This window comes from Elaeis guineensis, chromosome 9 (assembly GCF_000442705.2).
Source record: "Elaeis guineensis isolate ETL-2024a chromosome 9, EG11, whole genome shotgun sequence".
In the NCBI taxonomy this organism is placed as follows: domain Eukaryota; kingdom Viridiplantae; phylum Streptophyta; class Magnoliopsida; order Arecales; family Arecaceae; genus Elaeis; species Elaeis guineensis.
The window spans coordinates 8421606-8441915 of NC_026001.2; the positions used below are offsets into that span (position 1 = coordinate 8421606).

General features: G+C 36.1%; 1 protein-coding gene across 1 annotated transcript; it reads left to right on the forward strand.

The window, feature by feature from the left end:
• The first annotated feature begins 61 nt into the window (after positions 1-61).
• Positions 62-19858, forward strand: LOC105051786 (protein translocase subunit SECA2, chloroplastic). The gene is given in 32 exon segments (XM_073243728.1): positions 62-358; positions 441-578; positions 698-767; positions 977-1041; positions 1111-1231; positions 2124-2215; positions 2358-2423; positions 2694-2758; positions 2833-2920; positions 3037-3102; positions 3213-3328; positions 3609-3699; positions 5505-5588; positions 5719-5811; positions 5908-6003; positions 6105-6190; positions 9948-10026; positions 10133-10246; positions 10554-10649; positions 10725-10788; positions 10942-11235; positions 12254-12308; positions 14533-14650; positions 14739-14819; positions 15965-16044; positions 16748-16802; positions 16887-16956; positions 17071-17260; positions 17348-17409; positions 17412-17470; positions 19482-19556; positions 19660-19858. Coding segments are annotated over 32 exon segments (3276 nt in total). The 5' UTR covers positions 62-76; the 3' UTR covers positions 19825-19858.
• The last annotated feature ends 452 nt before the right edge of the window (positions 19859-20310 follow it).

Consider the following 20310-nt stretch of genomic DNA (forward strand, 5'->3'; position numbering starts at 1 on the left):
CACGTGGCGTGCATCTCCAGTACATTCGCTTGCAGGCAACGGCGAGCGAAAATCTTGTCGACTCTCCCATAAAAACATGCTCTCTTTTGCCTCCAGGAGCTTTGTACTTGAAGAGGCCTCCGGCGACGGAGGAGACGAAAAAAGTCCAAGGAGCTTAAACCGTAAACCCTTTTCCATGGCTCATCTCCTACCTCTCTCCCTCTCCTTCCCCTGCGGGCCCTCTCTCTCCCCCTCCTCTTCCATTCCTCCCTATCCTCCTCTTCGCCCTCTCCATTTTTCTCGGGTCAGGAGAAGGCGCTTCGTTTCCTTCGCCTCCGCTACGATTGCTTCTCCTAAACCCCTCATCGCTTCTTTAAAGGTTTAGCCATTTCTTGAACCCATGACCTCGATTTCAGGAGGAGAATGAGATAGTTTTATTGATTCTTTTTTCTGGGTTTCAGGAGAAGTTGGGCAGCTTGAAGGGCACCAAGTGGAGCGACCTCTGGAGCCTGAACAACTGGGTCGTTCGGGATTACTACCGGCTTGTGAATATTGTTAATGCTCTTGAGCCCCATATTCAGAGGCTTTCTGACGAACAGGTAATCTGCTTTTATTTACGGGGAAGAGAAAGGAAAAGAAGGTGATGGAATTGGAGAAAAGATTTGAGCTTGGTTTATTTTTCTTAGGATTTTTGTTTTCTTGATTAATTCTTGGTCAGCTGAGGGGAAAGACTGTGGAATTTCGTCTTCGCTTGAGTCAAGGGGAAACGCTTTCTGATATACAGGCAGGTTTGTCCTTGACTTGTCGCTTTTCTTTATATCTTTATTTCCTTATCTCTCCCTTTTCTTTTTCTTTTTTCAAAGTTCATAACTTGGAGGTTTTTTTTAGTATCTTTATTTCCTTATGTACCCTTTACTTTCTTTCTTTCATTTTTTTTTTTTTTTAAGTTCATAACTCGGAAGCTTTTTCCCCCTGTTCTTTTTGTTGTTGGCTACAGAGGCATTTGCCGTAGTTAGAGAAGCTGCCAGAAGGAAACTTGGGATGCGGCATTTCGATGTTCAGGTATTTTGCTACAACATGGAGGACAAATTCAGATTTGGGTTTTTTGTGCTTATGGCTTAAGGCTATCAGATCATTGGCGGAGCTGTGCTCCATGATGGGTGCATAGCAGAGATGAAGACTGGTGAAGGAAAAACGCTTGTTTCGACGCTGGCTGCATATCTCAATGCACTCACTGGAAATGGAGTTCATGGTATGCTTAATTTTAAGTAGTTGCAGCCAATGAATTCTTCCATATGTGTTTATAGAAAGTCATGAATCTTGAAGCACTGAGGCATGTACAGGTCTCTTTCTCAATCCTGGTTGCCTAAAAATAAGTACTTTTTGGTCTTAAAGATGTTCATGATGTTCTTTTAAATTTTTTGGGTTATGATGAAATTTTTTAGCGAATTAAATGCAATTATTTAGTCACTAATATTTTCTGTGTGTTCTTGTAGTAGACAGTAGAAATGCCTTGTAGTGTAACTTCAATATCTTATGGAATCATGATATTTATCTCAGTTATTTATTTTCTAATGTATTTAGCATAGTTTCTGCATCAATCAGACATTGATGCAGTCAAGAAAAAAAAAACACAGCATATTGATAACCGCTGAATCAAGTTTTTTTTTCTTTTCCCTCATTTTAAAGCATTAAAGTCTGTGTATTGCCCATTGTATTTGCTAAATCTGCAACGTGTTCCAGTAGTTTAACAAATATACTTACAAGTTATAAATGTACCAAGTGCATCTTACTTTTGTCTTTGGGTAGAGTTATTATTTTCTTAAAAGAATTTTATCCTGCCTGTATCTTTATAACATTCATATACAATAACTGCTTCGCTGTGTTCAGTGGCCAGAAGCCATAAAAAAGGAACTTTATATGGTTCTCTGAAATTAACATTGACGAGATGCAAATTTGTGTCTAGTGGAAACCTAGCAAGATCTACCTTGAAGAATGTATCAGCATATTTTATTTAACAATGATGTATAAATTAGTTTACTAGAAGTTGCTAGTTTTTAATTGTGTCCATATTATGTTGCTGTCATTATTATTTTGACTATAACATCAGCATTTTCTATCATTGAAATTACTTTTGTTTACAGTGGTGACTGTTAATGATTACTTGGCTCAGCGTGATGCCGAGTGGATGGGCCGCATTCATCGTTTTCTTGGCCTTTCTGTGGGTCTCATACAGGTTCCAAACTATTTTTTTTGATTTAGTTTCAACCTCTAATGTAAAGCCATGCTCATTATACAAACTGACTTTTAACCTTGATTACATTGTGTTGGAATTAACTTATTTATTGGCCTAATTCTGATGTTGCTGGCATTCGTAGGGGGGCATGGCAGCCAATGAACGCAGATCCAACTATAACTGTGACATAACATACACCAATAACTCGGTAAATTGCTCAAGACATTGTTCTTTCTATTGCTTTTAGTCTATTTGCAAGTTGCTTATAAGAAGAATTTGTATCATTTCTATGTGTTGCTATCATCCTACCTTGTGTTCTTTTAAAGCTCAGGAAGACTTGATTGGTAGTTGCTTTGAGCTTAAATTGGACATCATTGGTTTAGCTACGCTTTTTAACTTAGAAAGCTTGATTTCAGCTAGTGTTAAGACAATGGACTTAGGTCTTTTTGACTTTGCAGTAGTTGTACATGTCCTGCAGGAACTTGGTTTTGACTACCTCCGGGACAATCTATCTGGAAACAGAGAGAGACTTGTTATGAGATGGTACATTGCAAGCATCATATAAGTTTTTATTCTTTGTTTCTATGATTACTAGCAAACCAGCTTCTGAAAAACAGGCCAAAGCCATTTCATTTTGCAATTGTTGATGAAGTCGACTCAGTCCTTATTGATGAGGGAAGGAACCCTTTGTTGATTAGCGGTGAGGTAGTCTTGCGTTATGCTGTTGCACTTCCTTTTTTCTCTATACCATGTCACTTTCCTTATAAGTGATTTAAGCATGTGATCATTGGTGGCACTTTTTATTATTCTTTTGCCACTAGGATAGTAAAGATGCTGCACGATATCCAGTTGCTGCCAAAGTAGCTGAACTGCTTGGACGAGGCATTGTAAGTTCATCATTTAATAGTTAGCAAGTTGGTCCTTGTGTCTTCATATGCTTGACAGCATCCTTCTTATCTCATTTGTTTTCCATGATGGAAATGACTTGGCATTACAGCATTACAATGTGGAACTTAAGGATAATTCTGTGAATTTGACTGAGGAAGGAGTTGCTTTTGCTGAGATGGTTCTTGAAACAGATGATTTATGGGATGAAAATGATCCTTGGGCAAGGTGCAAGATTTCTTTCTCTAATTTCATCTAACCATTTATCGATGTTGTGGTTCCTTTACGATCGTTGCAACTGCAAGTTGCGATCTGTATTTTCTTGTTGCTTTCTTTTAGGTAAACTGGTAAAATGAGTCCTTGCTCGGAAGTCATTCTATCATTTAACCCTGGATAACTTTGATACAAAAGTCTCTATAGTTTTATTTAGATTAATAAGACAAGGCTCATTAATTATGTTTGTTTCACATGTACCATTTCCATACTAAATCACATTCTGATTTTGCAGATTTCTAATAAATGCCTTGAAGGCCAAAGAGTTTTACCGTCGTGATGTCCAATACATTGTTAGGAATGGAAAGGCATTCATAATTAATGAGGTAGTTTGTGAAAGTAGTATCACTACATGCTTGATAATTTTTTTCATGTAATCTATTTCATACTCATAACATGCAAATTAAAGAAACTTTCTTTTGAAACATTTCTTACAAGGTTTGATATGGTATAAAAAGTGAAGTTGGCAGTATTTATTTTCTAATGGTTTTCTAGTCTATGAAAATGGACTTCGAATAATCCTGATGTCAGTTGTAATCCCGACATCAGTTGCAATTATGATGAACAACAATTAAAATTTTCTCTTGACAAAAAAAAAAAAAAAAGAAGAAGAAAGTTTTGTGCCTTTTTTTTTATTGCAGACAACTAATAACGATAAAGGCAGTAATGATAGCTAACATCAGTTTTTTAAGCTTAGAGAGACATAGCATGTGGGCATGTACATTGCACATTGGAGAGAATAAAATTAGTCAAATTTAGATAATTTTGTAAAGTGTTTGAATTTAAGAGGGATGTGAGCATTGAATAGTTGTGATGGTAATTGGTTGTAGCTGTTGCCGTTTTAGAAGAAACTAGAGCACAAGAAAAATTAGTGAGGGCTTAGATTAGCTTAGTCTTCAAGTGGTCGGGACTGGAGAGATAAAAGTGAGTGGATAAGATAACTAGTTATATAGAGGAGTTAGGGGCTCTGGGGACATAGGGTTTCAAGAGAGAACATTAGATAGAGAAAGAGAGAGGTTGTTTCAATTTTATTCACTCTATGGGTTATTCATAAATCTGTTGTGCAGTAAAGTTTATTTACAAAAGGGAATGTTTTCTTTGCCTTTTTGGAACAAAATCTGATAGAAGAAACACTGTGCTCACCTTTTTAAATTATTGTTACAAGCCAAAGTTTAACACATATACTTTTGAGTAGAAACACTGTTTTTTTGATCCTATGGAAGCAAGCAAATGATGGGCATCAGGCCAACTAATGAATCCTAGTCATTTAGTTTGTTTATATGAATCCAGAGGTATGTGGAGGCATGTAACATCTTGGGGGATTCCCTTAGATACATACATACATACATACATACATACATAGTTTACCACAATAAATTGAGATCATAACAAATTGATTATGTCTTGAAAGCTAACTGATTATCTTATTAAATTTTTGTAGATGCAAAATTCACTGCTCACTGCTCATTTAATTTAAATCATGTTCTTATATAATTTTGTAATAATTGAAATATGGGAACAATTTTACTGAATTGATTGATTATGTCTTGAAAGCTAACTGATAATCTTATTAAATTTTTGTAGATGCAAAATTCACTGCTCACTGCTCATTTAATTTAAATCATGTTCTTATATAATTTTGTAACAATTGAAATATGGGAACAATTTTACTGAGTTGTTGATACTACACTTCATTTTTAACTTAAGTTGGGCATGGTGAATTGCTTCTGGGGCAATACTTTACAATAACTTCAACCGTATGCTCAAGTAGTGAGTTTGAGTGAACATTGTTTTGTGAATCTTCTTCTCAATGTGACCAATAGGTGGTATATGCTTTATAGTGAAGAAACTTGATGCTAGATTCTCCTTATCCAGATGAGGTCTAATACCAGTGGGGTGGAATGGCTGAAATTATTGAGTTGAAGTCTGACTTTTTCTTGTATTTTTACTTTTGGTGGATAAGCAATACCATAATAGCCCTTATCTCTCAGCCTGCTTGTCAATAGTAATTTAAGTGTATGGTTGCTTTTCGTCATGTCCACATTTAATTGTTTGAGCCAGTTATGTTGAAAAAGGCAGGCATTTTCTATACTTTTCCATATGAGGTTCCTAAAGCTTAGATTCTCTTTAGCTTACAGGAAGAGTTGAAGAGAAAAGGAGATGGTCTGAAGGTATTCATCAAGCAGTAGAAGCTAAAGAAGGCCTAAAAATCCAGGTATTTGTTGGCGTCTTTTATCTTAAACAGTTTCTCATAGATAAAATAAATCATAGAAAAATTATATTCTTTTAATCTATATGCATTTTGCTCGGAAATTTTCATGCAATGCCAATTGTGATGTTATCAGGCTGATTCAGTTGTTGTTGCCCAAATAACATATCAATCACTTTTTAAGCTCTATCCAAAGCTTTCAGGGATGACAGGAACTGCAAAAACCGAAGTATGGTTGAGATAATGCTTAATCCGAGGTGATTTTATAGCTCTGGCTTTCATATGGCCCTTTTTAAAGCCAACATTCCATTATTTGTGCATGCAGGAGAAGGAATTCCTGAAAATGTTTCAGATGCCAGTTATTGAAGTACCTACGAATTTACCAAATATCCGGTGTGACTTACCTATTCAAGCTTTTGCTGTAGGTTCCTTACAAGCATCGAGTGCAAAATTTATTATAATTGTTCCCTTTCCTATCGCAAAACAAGCTCACAGTTTATCATGCTTTGGATGATTTATTAGACTGCACGTGGGAAGTGGGAGTATGTTCGAGCAGAAATTGAATCAATGTTTCAATTGGGTCGCCCTGTTTTAGTTGGAACCACAAGGTAGGATTTTGAACCATTGAAGTGTCATCAGGCAAGTACGTGATGGTCAGCTAATTGGCTTCACATGTTTGTATGGAAAGCAAATGTGTAATAATGATTAAGTCAAACTATATTCTTCCACTGAAGTAATAATGATTATGTCAAACTATATTCTTCAACTGAACATCTATATTCTCATATTTTATACAACATTTCACCAAAATCAGTGTTCAAATCCTGTGACCACTAAATTGATTAAGATCTGAGACTTGTATTTAGCTAGTATGTTCTTTTGGAGTGCATCTAAGATAGGCATCTGGATCCTCTTATTTTCAGTTATCCTTCATGACATTTAATTGTGGAGCATTACAGGGACCATGATTTGCATTGCAGATCTATGTGTCTTTAATCCTATTTACAGAAGTTGTTCCCACTGTTACTTTTTGACTTGTTTGCATCTTAATTAGCTGCAAATGCCTTCCTATTGCTGGAAGAATGGCTATTTATTTTGTTAGTGATAATGGTACCATCACATAAAAAATAATGTGGCTTTCATGACTTGTGATGGCTACCTTGCTAATTAGTGATTCTGATGTCTAGCAAAACTTCCATGCAGACGAATCACCATACCTGACAATAGTAACCAATATGGTTTATCAACTTAAAAATGTTTTAACAGGTATTAAAAAAACTTACCACAGATGACATTTTGGATACCTGCCCTCTTCTTTGTATTGTGGGTGTCATATCATACTGCTGAGTGTTGACATTATGCTTATGATTTGCATAAATATCTAGTAATTGGCTCTCTTGTAATGAGGAAACTGGGGATGCCTCCTGTGGCCTGGATAGGTTTTTGTACTACTTATGGAAGATTGATCGGTTAGCTTAGTATTGGGTGTGAGGTAGGTATTGTTGCTTGGGTTTAGAAAGATGGAAAGTTCTCAAAACTTTTTGCTAGAATATGTTTTTGAATTGTACACAAGGTTATTGAGACAGGTAGATTCTCTCTTTTTGGGTTCATTAATAGTTCAGTTTCCTGCATGTTCCTTGTTGTTACAACGACACTGGTGAAGTCTTCCTATTTCATTTTTATAACAAAAGTTCATTCTTAGAATGGTCTACATGTATGGTCTATCACATGCAGCAGACGTGTGATAATGGAAGTCACCTGGAAGCCTCACTATTCTGCAAAGAAATCAGAATATGGACTGCGTGGAAGCAATATCAATTGCTTGGCTGCCATATGCAGGAGCATAATTCAAGCAGCAGGCTCATGACATTGTGACTCTGACATGTTTGGGATCCTTCAACACACAAATTACATGTGTAATTGGCTTCAGCAATGCATACTGGAGATGCAAACATGAGAATGTCAATTAAGATTTTGAAATGTGAAACTTAAGCTAATGGAAAATTGTGATACTGTTGTAGTCAGTTCCTTGGTTTATTTTTTGTCAGATCAAATATACATTCAAGGATCAGGCAGCCATATCATAAATCATCGCAAGGTTGAGCTTGTATTGAAACTAAAGGAACCACCTTTCCAGACAGTTGATATATATCCATGATGTGACTATTTTAAAAACCCCTTATGTTTTCAGAAAAATCTGCTAATTCTGAAAATTGTATGGATGCGTCCTAGAAACTGTCCACACCCTTGTTAAGGCTGACAATTCATGACTTGTTTATAAAAAATCGACTTTTGTTTGACATACTTAAAAATTAAAATTTTGTCAGTGTACCGTGTTTCAATCTTCTAGGCTAATTAGTGAGTGCATTTGGCTTTGAATTATATTATTGAAATCCCTATTCAAAAGCATAGGTAATTATTCTAGTTACTTGGCAGTTAACTGGCCTAGAGACTGGAGTTTCTCAAAGGAATTAGAAAAGAGAGGCTTCTTGGACACATGTTTATCATGTTGGCACATGCCAAGAAGTAACAATTATATCTTGTTTCATTAATTTTAAATTTCCAGCTCATCAGTAAAATAGGTACAAATGGATCTGCGTACATGATTACATTTTGTTATCATATGAGTATTACTGGTTCTACAATGTCAGCGATAGTTTCGTAATTTGCACAAAATATGTCTTCTCTAGATTTGTATACTTCTACATCCTGGAAAATGGACAAATGCTTTGTTTATCCTGTATGGGTTTTTGATTTTAGGATTTAAGCATTTAGAAAATGAGATATTGTTGGTAAGAACATCTACATAGGAGGAATCTTGGAAGTTTACCAAATAGTAGATGTTGAACTGAACATTTGAGATGATGCAGACACGTGTGGTATCAGTCAGAAACTGAGATGTGAGGAGGGCTTCTGGATGCTTGTCAAAGAGTAACAAAGATAGAGGAGAACAACATAAGACCGAGATGGAAGTAGCAAGATACCCTAATGTACCTTTCAGAGAGCTTGCCCTCATGTTGAAGAGAGGGGTTGTAGCGACCAGTTATCTTGGGTCTTGAGGGAGAGAAGAAGTTTTAATTGAGGTGTCTGAGAGAGAGGGAGAGAGCCAATCTTATTGTCTTAGCTTTACACTTACCTTTGCATTAAAAAAAAGGGGGATGTTTTGTTCTTCTTAAATTTTTTTCTTCTTGCATATCAACTAAATTGTGGTGCTTGTTTGTGATGATCTTGGGTTGGCTGATCTTATTCTGCAAGTGATCGTGCCATTTTGCATACTATCAGATAGTATGGAGATCAAGGTTTGCCAACTTGGAACGGGATCCTGTGCCGGCTGGTAGACAGTACGAGTCGGTACGCCCTCGTAGCAGACCATATTGGGCCTAAACCTACGTGGAAATGAGGGAGAACCGGAGAGGAAAAGAGAGAGAGGGTGAGGGGAGGGAGAGGGAGGCTCGCAGTGGCCTCCGGAGGGCCATTGAGGCCTCTGAGGCTCCGTGATCCTCTGTGAGAGAGATTAGAGAAGGGGGAAGAAGAGAAATGGAGGGGAAGGCGGCGGAGAGGCCATTGGATGGTAGAAATCCACCCTGTGGACATTGCGGGTTAAAAATAGGGGTGGATTTCTATTTCATTTTTTTAAAAAAAAATGCGATTTACAGTGAAGCCGGCAATGGTTTTGCTGGCAAACCCATTGCCACCAGCTTCACTATGAATTGTGTTTTTTTCTTTTAAAGGCAAGGCAAATCCATTACCAACTTTACTATGAATCGTATTTTTTTCTTTTTAAAGGCGATGAACAAGGGCAGCTTGCCCCTGTTTCGAACCTACGGCGTCCATGGGATGAATTTTTGCCATCCAGTGGCCATCTTTATTTTTACGACCTCCCTGCTGCTTCTCCTCCCCTCATTTCTTCCCTTCTCCTTCTTCCTCTATTTTCTCTCTAATCTCTCTCGTGGAGGACCGTGGAGCCCCGGAGGCCTCGGCAACCTTGGTGGGGCACTGTGGCCATTGTTGGCCTTTTCATCTCCTTCCCTCTGCTCTTCTTTTTCTCTCTCTTCCTCTCTTTCCTTCTTTCTTGCTCCGTTTTGCCGGTGTTCCGAATGAAACATCTGAATCGCACTAGTTGGCCCCGGTATAGATCGGCACGCCCTGAACTATCTAATTGCTAACCATATATCATGTAGTGAACCCTGAAATGATTAAATTAATGTGTTATTGTGTTCAATTTATTGAGAATTATTAAGTTTGTACAATTCAACTGTGGCTTCCATGGGTGAAGGATGATGTACATTTATCTCTGCTTTGTCTTTTTTCTTTCTTGCTTGATATTTCACTTGCAGTAATATCTGTCTTCTCCTTTTGTTACAGTGTTGAGAATTCTGAGTATTTATCTGATCTACTGAAAGACCGAAATATTCCCCATAATGTCCTCAATGCAAGGCCCAAGGTTCTTAAACATGATCTACTCCTTAAATCTTTTTTTATTTCGCAACACCTTTGCCCTTCTCATTTCTGTGTAGTGCTGTAACTTTCATTTTCTCATTTGTTTGCAGTATGCTGCAAGAGAGGCTGAGATTGTTGCCCAAGCAGGTCGAAAATATGCAATTACAATTTCTACCAATATGGCTGGCAGAGGCACTGATATAATACTAGGTGGTAACCCAAAGGTCTGTCCACTTTATATCTCTCCCTTGTATCAAAGATTTGTTTTGCCTCCTGGATTAAAACTTATTCATAAGTTATTTTTATCAACAATTATAGAGCATTATAATTATAGTCCTCCTGGGGATCTAGTAGGTGGAAATTAATTCTCTTTGGCTTTGCATGAGCATATTGTAGTAATTATGAATTATATAACTAATCTCCTTTCAGTGGTTACCTAATGCAGGAGATCCATCTTTTATTTTATTTCCATTTTGGAAGCTCAATTTTTCTCATTTATTTACATGTATATGTGTGTTCTGCTTCCTAAAGATGCTTGCAAAAGAAGTTATAGAAGATAGCTTGCTCCCATTTATGACACATGAAGCTCCTAATGTTGAAACTGATGGAGAGCCAATTTCTCAGAAGGTACTCAAGGGTTTTATCTTTTGTCTTCAAGTATGTATTTTGTTCTAATTCTTTTGGGTCCAATCTTTTGTATAGGGTTTGTCAAAGATAAAGGTGGGACCATCCTCATTAGCATTGCTTGCAAAGGCTGCACTTACGGGTTAGAAATCCTTTCTCAAGTATTAATTGTTCATTTAAGATCAATCTGTTTGTTGTCCTGCTTAAATATAATACTGGTTGTTTATAAACCAATCTTGCAAGAAAAAATTGGTATATTTTATCCTTTCATTTATGCTGAATATAAAATCTGCAGCTAAATATGTATGCAAAAGTGAGGGAAATGATTGGTCGTACAGAAAGGCAAAGTCTGTTATATCGGAGTCCATACAGATGAGTCAAACAGTTGAAATGGAAGAACTACAGAAGCAGTTGGCTGAGGAATCTGGGATGTATCCCCTTAACCCTGCAATTGCGGTTGCTTATCTCATGGTCTTGAAAGATTGTGAAGTACATTGTTCGAATGAAGGGGCTGAAGTGAAAAGGTTGGGTGGGCTTCATGTGATTGGGACATCCTTACATGAGTCCAGGCGAATAGATAATCAGGTGAGTTACAATCATGTGATTAGCTCTAATATAAGCTAAAATAAATTATAGCTATCCAAATTCATCTTAGGTATAATTATCGCAACATATTTTCTTTCCACCACTGTTCCATTGATGCTTTGAAAATTAAACTCAGTATTCTGATTTTAATATGGTTAAATGATATTTGACTCATGCCTAATTATGTTTATAGTAGCCATTATGGTTTGAGTATGATACAGGTTTGCCTATGGAATGATCTACTCCATTGACTTACTTCTATCAAATTGTATTTGTCGACACCTAAAATTTAATATGATTTCTTTGAAAAAAAATGTTCTGATGTAATTGTTGGGATCTTCCGTCAGTTCTCTTGTCTAAAATCAGATGTAGGTGGTGATTCTTCTGTTCTGCAATGGCAACATGTCACAACAGTAGTACTTCAGATGTTGGCACTTAAGGAAAACTAGTCATTTTCATGTGCCGTCTTGTCTTTGCCTTAAGTAATTGCTAGTGGCTCGTGCTTTCAATTAAGAATCTGAATGCCAGTTTTCTGTTTCATATGTTTATGCATCTGAATTGCGCGTTCTTTTACAAAAATTGGTGAAATGAACCTCTGATTGGGTTATTGAGATATGCCATCAAGAGATCACTTTGCTGGGATGAAAAATTAGGTAATACGTCTTGTACTCTTATTATTATGATAGTAAAGCATATCTAGGACCAGTCTTTTTATTAGAGCTTTTTAATCTCTGGATTTTTTTTTTTTTTTAATGTGCTATTGTCGAACTGTTTGCAGAACTGAGTTCTTCCCTCTAGTGATGATTCTGCATATATAAATATTATATTCATCTAGTGAAATTTATATAAGCTTATCTACTGAAGGTTATTTTTCTTGTTGACTGAAGAAGAAGTCTTGCTATGTTAACTTTTTTTTTTTCCTAAAAAAAAAGAGAAGTAATGACCATCTCTTGTTATATATCAGAAAATTCATGTAAGCCATTGTTGCTGACTCACCCAAACTCGGATTGTTTTCTTTTCAGCTTCGGGGAGAGCAGGTCGACAAGGTGATCCTGGATCTACAAGGTTTATGGTAAGGTACTATTTTACTACCACCATAGAAAAGCTTTCAGGAAAATGTGGTGAGGATAAGCCTTAGAGCAATGGTAAGTTTGCTCCATCATGAGCTGAAGTTCACATGTTTGAAACATGGAAATAGCCCTGTGCATGTAGGGGTAAGACTCCATACATCTGACCCTCCTCAGACCCTTCGATGATAGGAGCCTTATGCATTGGGCGCACTTCTTTTTTTTTTTTTTAATCACCAAAATGTGGTAGCAGTTTGATCTCATGAATATTGAATGTGCTATTGCCATAGATTTGTTATCCACAAAGTATTTTTGTTATATTTGTGCTATCAATAACAAGAATATAGCCATCCCCTGCCCTCTCTTTTGTCTTCACTAGTAGGCAAGCATGTGCAAATGCATGTTTAGATACAAATCAAATAATTTTTGAGAGAGAATTTGTGAAAAGACAAGGTCGGCTGGAGATCATCTTTTCACCTACTTTTCTATCCAAAACGCCAATACCACATAGAATTATTCGAAATTCGACCCAATGGTAAATTTAACAAACTGAAAAGCTCCCCCTCACTCTTTTTAATATAGTATTAGATATTAATAAGAAGTACTGCATTACTGGAATTTCTGGCTATATTTAAGCGCCACCACAAGAGAGACCCAAGAAAAAGGGAGTCATAACTTCACAAAGTCAAGTTTGCTAGGCTGATAGCAGGATTAGTTAGTTGGTTACAAGTGGGGAGGTGTTTATCGAGCACTTGCCCTTCGAAGTGGTCTTGGTTTTCTTGCAGTTGGTCAGCCTCCAAGCTGAATAACTTCTGGTCAGGAATTCAGCTTGCAAAGGGGAAGGCATAAAAAAGAATGGAAAATAAGAAACAGGGGTGAGTTAGCGACGTGCTACACTGAAAATGAAATGGTGTTTGTGCTGCATGAGTGTGCTATCCAAAAGCAAGTTCATTAGTAAGGAATGGCTATCTTGCTAGATGCTGTCTGTGAACTGAATCCCTACTGAACATTTCAATTCATTGCACCATTTAAGGATGTGATGGATGAAAGAAGAGAGAACAAAATATACTAATGGATAATAAGGCAAATGATGCAGGTAATCAAGTAAACTACTTGAAAGAGGGTCTGTTCAGAAGATAGCATGGTATTCGTACTGGTTCAAACCGGCCGGAACACCTTGTACGTACCATACCGGTGGAAAACCGACACGGTTTAGGTCGATTTTTCGGTACATGGCCCGAACCGGACCATACCGATCGGTTCGTACAGTACGGCCCAAACCGTGCGAAACCAGACGGTTCAATCCGGTTTGGTGCGGTATGGATCCGATTCGGTACGATTCAGCGCGGTTTTCTTTTTTAGTGATGGTGGGTGGAAATTTTTTTGATTTTTTTAATGTCGGTATGGGTCAGTATGATGCGGTACCGTACTGTATCGAGCAGGAACCGGTATGGATTTGGTACCGGTTCTTGAAACCTTGGAAGATAGCATATCTGAAATGTTTAAAAGTTAAATTTCTAGTTGATCATGCACTGATCTTTTAAGTTTGGGAGTTCCATTGTGGAACTAGGTTGATTTTTCCCCCTCTTGACCTAAGGCTGATCCAAATTGTATAGATTTCAACCTAAACTACGGTTTATCGGCTTCATTTCATTTTAACTAAGCTAGAGTTAAGCCTATTGCCATTTATTGAATGATAAATACTGATCATGCCACACTATAGTCCATTAAGATGGCTGCATTGATGGGATTTGACTTGCGTTGCTCTTGTTCTCATCTCTTATCATTTATATGCTCCTACCAGCTTAAGTATTTATTGCACCCTTCATATGATCTTCCTTGTTCAATGCTTTTTTTTTTTTTAATGCCACTTGTTGGTTATATCACATACAACCACAGTATGACTGCAGTGTAAATCATGTATTATTTATTTTTCATATTGCTTGGAGGCATAACAATTGTTAGTGGTCCAAGGTCTATTTTGGGACTAGATTTTTGAAATTAGAATTATTATTAGAATGGTGGACAGTATGTTCTATCCATAGTTGGAAACTTTATTCCTTTGCTCCTTTTTTCATCTCTTTCAGAGATACTGCTTTTTATGATGTTGTTTCAAATGCCATAAAGGAATTTTGACATATTCAGACTAAAGAAGTCTACCACATATGTACGTATTCAGTTCTGCCTGTTTGTTTTTTATGACAAAGAAACTGAATCATGGTCTAATGGAACAGCTTACAGGATGAGATGTTTCAGAAATTCAATTTTGATACCGAGTGGGCAGTGAAACTCATATCAAAGATAACAAATAATGAAGACATACCAATTGAAGGCCATACCGTTGTGAAACAGGTCTTCTTAGAGATTACCATCTTGTTCCTTTTTTCCTGATCAATACATGTTTTTCAGTACTCTGCTGAACTTATTTATGAATCTGCAGCTTTTGGCACTTCAAATAAATGCGGAGAAGTACTTTTTTGGAATAAGGAAGAGTCTTGTTGAGTTTGATGAAGTCCTAGAGGTACGCATGATATATTTGTTTCACTGGTGATAGAATTTTAATTTCATTGAATTGGTTTTGTTACTTGGGTTGATCGTGTCCTTGGTTGCCATAGTCTGCTACCATGTACTCTATATAAGTCATCATGATGAACTCATGGTTGCTGGAAGATCGTCCTTTGCATAGTTCTTATACAGTGATAAAAATGAAGTGATGAGAGGAATAATATTGTCCTGCTGGGTAGAATACTGGATGCAGAGGACATGGATGCAGATGTGCTCAAGCAGATGAATATAACAGAAGCAAAAGGAAGTTTCAGTGTTGTATTGTTAATAAGTTGGTGGTCAAATTAACCAAGATACTGCAATAAAGGGCAACCATATTCTTGTTTCTATCCTTCAAAAGAAGTTACTTGTACCTTCTATCCCCTTTGTGAGGCTTATGCAGGTTAAGCTGATGATTGGGTTTGTTATTATTCAATTGATCTGCTTAGGCTTCCACAAATGCTGAAAGGCATAAGAAATACGAGACTTTATGCCTTTCTTCATTAAATGTCAGAAACTGAAATCTGATATTAAAAATAAAATATTTGCAAATCAATTAGCGAGGATGCTGCAATTTTTTTTTCTAAAGCTTGATTGTTGCTTGGCCAATGGAACAAGCTGTCCTTCAAGTATTGCAGCAACTAATGACCTGGTATATATGAAACCTTGGATCGAGTCGATATATCTGTGATCCCATTCTATATCATTGATGTGGGACACTCAAAAAAAAAAAAAAATGGCTGGTCAGATGATGGTGTCAGTTCCTTCAGAAGTATATTGGATGTATATGGGCTGCATATACATCTAATAAGACTAATATGCTACTTATGTTCTAATATAATCTGGTTCAGCAAATGTGGATGGGGCTTTAATCTATGAACACAAAGGGAAGATGTGATTGGTACTGGAGCTGTAACAGTAGGATCATACTTGTATGTTGTGAATTTAAGCTCATGTTTTTTGAATTATCATATCATTTACTGCCTTCAGAATTCAACAACTGGTTCTGTTTTTTAATCCATTCCATTTTATCTTCCCCACTGTCAACTATTCTTATGTTCAGAATTTCTTTTGTTACTGGTAATGTTGGTCTTCTAACTGAAAATCTCTTTGCTTCATAAGGTCCAAAGAAAGCATGTCTACAACCTTAGGCAACTGATTTTAACAGGCGACTCTGAAAGCTGCCGTGAACAAATCTTTCAGTAAGTTCTGAAATTTGATGTTTATCTGTATTTTGAGGGCACGTCCATGAAAGCATGCTGATGTGCATTGGTTAGCGCATGAATGAATTGCAAGAAAAGGTCATTGTACTGTAGAAATTTTATGATCTCCTGCAGTATGCAATTGAATTATAATTTGGTGGTTTTTAACTAATTTTTTTCCAATCAACATCTGAGACATTTGTTATATAATCAAAGTCATACAGGACTGCAACGATTTGCTCTTTATTTGCATTGTATATAATCAAAGACTAGACAATATGTAGTTTACTAAATTTCTGGGACATTCTAGGATTTCATGATGGTTGAATTTGTTTCAAGTGGATGTAAAGATAAATGTGGTGTCTTGCAAGTAGGTTGGAATTTCAATATTATATTTGTCTATGTTCTATAATTTAGTGCACCAACAACTGGAAATAGTGTTGTGATGTTGTTATTTGACCTACTAGGTACAGTGCATGAATATAATATGTTACTTGATCATATATTTCCTTCTAATAATAAGATTTAGAATGTTGCAGAAAAAGAAAACTTGACTTCTAAAAATTTAAGTCCAAATTTTACTTGCTCTCTTTCAGACCTTGCATACATGTTTCTAGTTTCAAAACATTGGTTTCAAAGTAAGCTCTTCTTTTTGCCTGTTGCTTCCCCTCTGATAAGTTGCTGAAGAAAAATTTGCTTGTAGGTACATGCAAGCGGTGGTAGATGAAATTGTTTTCGGAAATGTTGATCCACTTGAGGTATGTAATCTTCTTTGAAATATGTAGTTTGGACATTTCTTAACATTTTCTTGTTTTCTCATATGGCTTCTTTCTGTTCTATAGCATCCAAGCAACTGGAGACTTGGAAAGCTCTTGGATGAGTTTGTCGGAATTGGTGGAAAGATATTGGCTGGTAGTTAACACTGTGAAACAATATCTTTGTATTATCTTAAGTGCCTGTCATTTTGCTGTGCTAGTAATCCTGCAATGAAAAGCATCTAACAGATGTCACGGAATGGTGTTCCAGAATCGTTTGCAGAGATTAAGGAGCAGGATATATTATCATCAGTTGAGCAGATACATGGATTAGACTCTATAGAGGTTCTTACTTTTTCTCTTCCCAACTTGCCAATACCTCCAAGTACATTCAGGGGAATTTGCAAGAAAAATTCTTCTTTGAAACGTTGGCTGGCTATCTGTACTGATGATACAGCAAAGTGAGTTCCATTCAAATGAATATTACTATTTATGTGCATATGTGTACGTGCGCACAAATTCTTCTAACCTTAGTCTTATGGTTGTAGGAAAGGAAGGTATGAAGGAACTTCCAACCTTCTTCGCAAGTATCTTGGGGACTTCTTAATTGCTTTTATTTAGAAGTTGTACAAGATTCTGGTTATGATGATACATACATTCAAGAAATTGAGGTAACATATATTTTATAGGTTGTTTCATTTATCTTATTCTTCCTATAAGATGCATATTTCCATTTATCATCTGTAGGCATTACTGCATTACTCAGCACTATAAAGAGCAGTGCTACAATAGTTTGTGAATTTTTTTTTTTTTAACATCATTTTGTTTGGTGCTCCGAATTAGCTCTTTGATACATCACAAACAATGAAACATTTAAAATCCATGATGCAGAAATTTGATGTTCTTGAAAGAAAATTGAATAATAAATAATATTTGGCTGATGTTCAGTTATGAGAAGAGAGTAGAAAGTGCTTTGCAAAATTCATGTGTTCATGATATTCTTTTTAGGTCAGTTATAAATCTGAACTTAAGCAACTACTACTGGCTAGTCTGGATGGCCTATAATTTACTCCTCTTTTTTTTCCATTTAAAAATCAAATAATAAAGAATTTTAGTCATCTCATGATAGGTTTGTCATGGTAGGTGTTCATCAGTAGCTTCTTTCCTTCTCTATTTTGAATGTCATTTTTTTTTCTTTCTTCGATTCTAGGCACACGTTGCTCCAGTTTTTTATTAGTTTATGCATATGTAGGGTTTGAACCGAGTAGGTACCAGTGGAATAATTCTGCTGTGTGATAATGGACCAAAATGCCATAGGTATGGTTCAACTGTTTCCCAAATGTTAGTCATTGAATGTTACCAAAAAAAACATTAGTTATTATTAAACTTTGAACTATTGCATATTTAGCAGAGATGCCTTCCAATGAAATATATTTTTCTAATATTTGACGTTAAAAAAGTTTTGGCTTCATAAGAGAAGCTTATTTAGTCAATATACCAAAACAAGCTTGATGCAAATGTCTCTGGTTTAGGGCTCTTTTGTTGGCATTCTCACCTGCACTTGTTACAGCTTTGGATATTTGTATAGGTTCAAAATATATTTAAATTTCTAAATCTTGCTGTTTTTGGAGTATGAACATATTTTGTTGTCTTATATGTATTTGAGTTAAAGCTACCATGTAATATTTGCATCTCACTTTTGTATGCGACCACTTCCAATTTAAGAGAATAGTATGCTTTTTTCTCCATAAATAGTCCTGAATGCTAAACTCTATAGTAGAAATAATAATGTACAATAGTTTCTTGGGGTATTAAAATATAACTATTCAGAACTTTAAAGTCAATTGTTGAAAACTGGAAAAGTGAAAATTTGCCTGGATGCACCTTTTTCTATTAAATTTTTCATAGGATGTATATTTAAGCAATAAGTGATTCAGCAGCTGCCCATGATCATCTTCTTTTTTAAAACTAAGCTTGGGATGTGGACTATAGATATTATTTTGGAAAATTAATTTAAGAAACTTTTGGAGGATGACTAGATGGACCTAATTAAACCTTTTTATATATTTTAGTATTTCAAAAGTTATTCCGGTACATTTATGAATTTTAATCACTATATATTTCTTTCCTTCATTTTTGAGAATTGATTTGAGAAACTTAATGGCCTTATCTCTTTTCTTAGATAAGAAGGTATCAGCTAAAGAAAGAGAAATCAAAGTATAAACTGATCAGGCTGCAGTAGTAAATTCTAGGGGATTATAAACACAACAATTACCATATAAACTAATACTGCCATCTGATTGTGCACTTGACTGCTGCCTAAGATTGTATGGTCTGACTTTTCTATCACAATGAGAAGTAAGATGTGTGTTGTTCTTGCTTTGTTAACATGCGCATCTTTGTGCTTGGCAGCATTTGCTGCCATTGTGCTAGGCAAAAGCCTGAACTTGAACTATTGACACTAGTTTAAGATTTCAGGGTAGGCTGAATTGTTGTTTCAGTAATTTAGCTGTGACTGCTGTTACATTGTCTTTTGTCTCAATTCAATTCAAATAGGCTGCTTTATTTGTCTGTTGAAAGCTCTTGCAATGAGGACAGCAAGAGACAACTTATGCAGTTTTACTTTAATGCATGTGCGTAGAAACACACTTATTGCTGTTTCCTTTTGTTGTTCGATTACAGAGAGAAGTAATTGTGAAGACACTAGATTGTTTCTGGAGGGACCATTTGGTTAATATGAACAGGCTCAGTTCAGCGGTAAATTCCATACATCTTTGTGCATCCGAGCATGTTCTCATATATTTTGCTCTATTTAGCAGCCGGACATTATTAAACAAGAAACTGCATAAGTTGTTTACAGGTCAATGTTCGGAGCTTCGGTCATAGAGACCCTCTGGAAGAATACAAAATAGATGGGTGTCGCTTTTTCATCTCAATGCTCAGTGCAACGCGAAGATTGACGGTGGAATCATTACTTCATTATTGGTCATCCCCTATGGACTCTGAAGAATTATATGCACCATAATAATAAAACATAGGTATAAAATATCATTTCTCTCTGTCATATTTGTATTCTTCAGCGCCAGGACTCCAGAATTCGGTTTTCACCCCCTTGGGTAGAATTTGGGTCATGGTGTTTCCAGCGGTTTCACTCTGAGTTTTAAGAGTTTTAGTCCAAAATATCTGAATAAAATAGGTAATAAAAAAGAAAAATTAAGAGAGATGAAATAGGTCGAGGTAAGTTAACTACATCATCTTATTGTATTTTGAATTATTTATGATCGTGATTTGTGTAGTTTGGGTAGCTTTAGACTAAAACTAAACTGTATTGAAGCTAACTACATTTATGGGAATGTGTCAATCTGTTGTGAATTGCTGCCAACCATCACCTTATTAAGCATGGACATTACTGGGGTAAAATGAGTTGCTCGTATCATGAGGTGGGTCATTCAAATAAACAAAGGTCGTGGCATCATCATCATCATTGTTTCAATATGGTGGAATTTTAGTG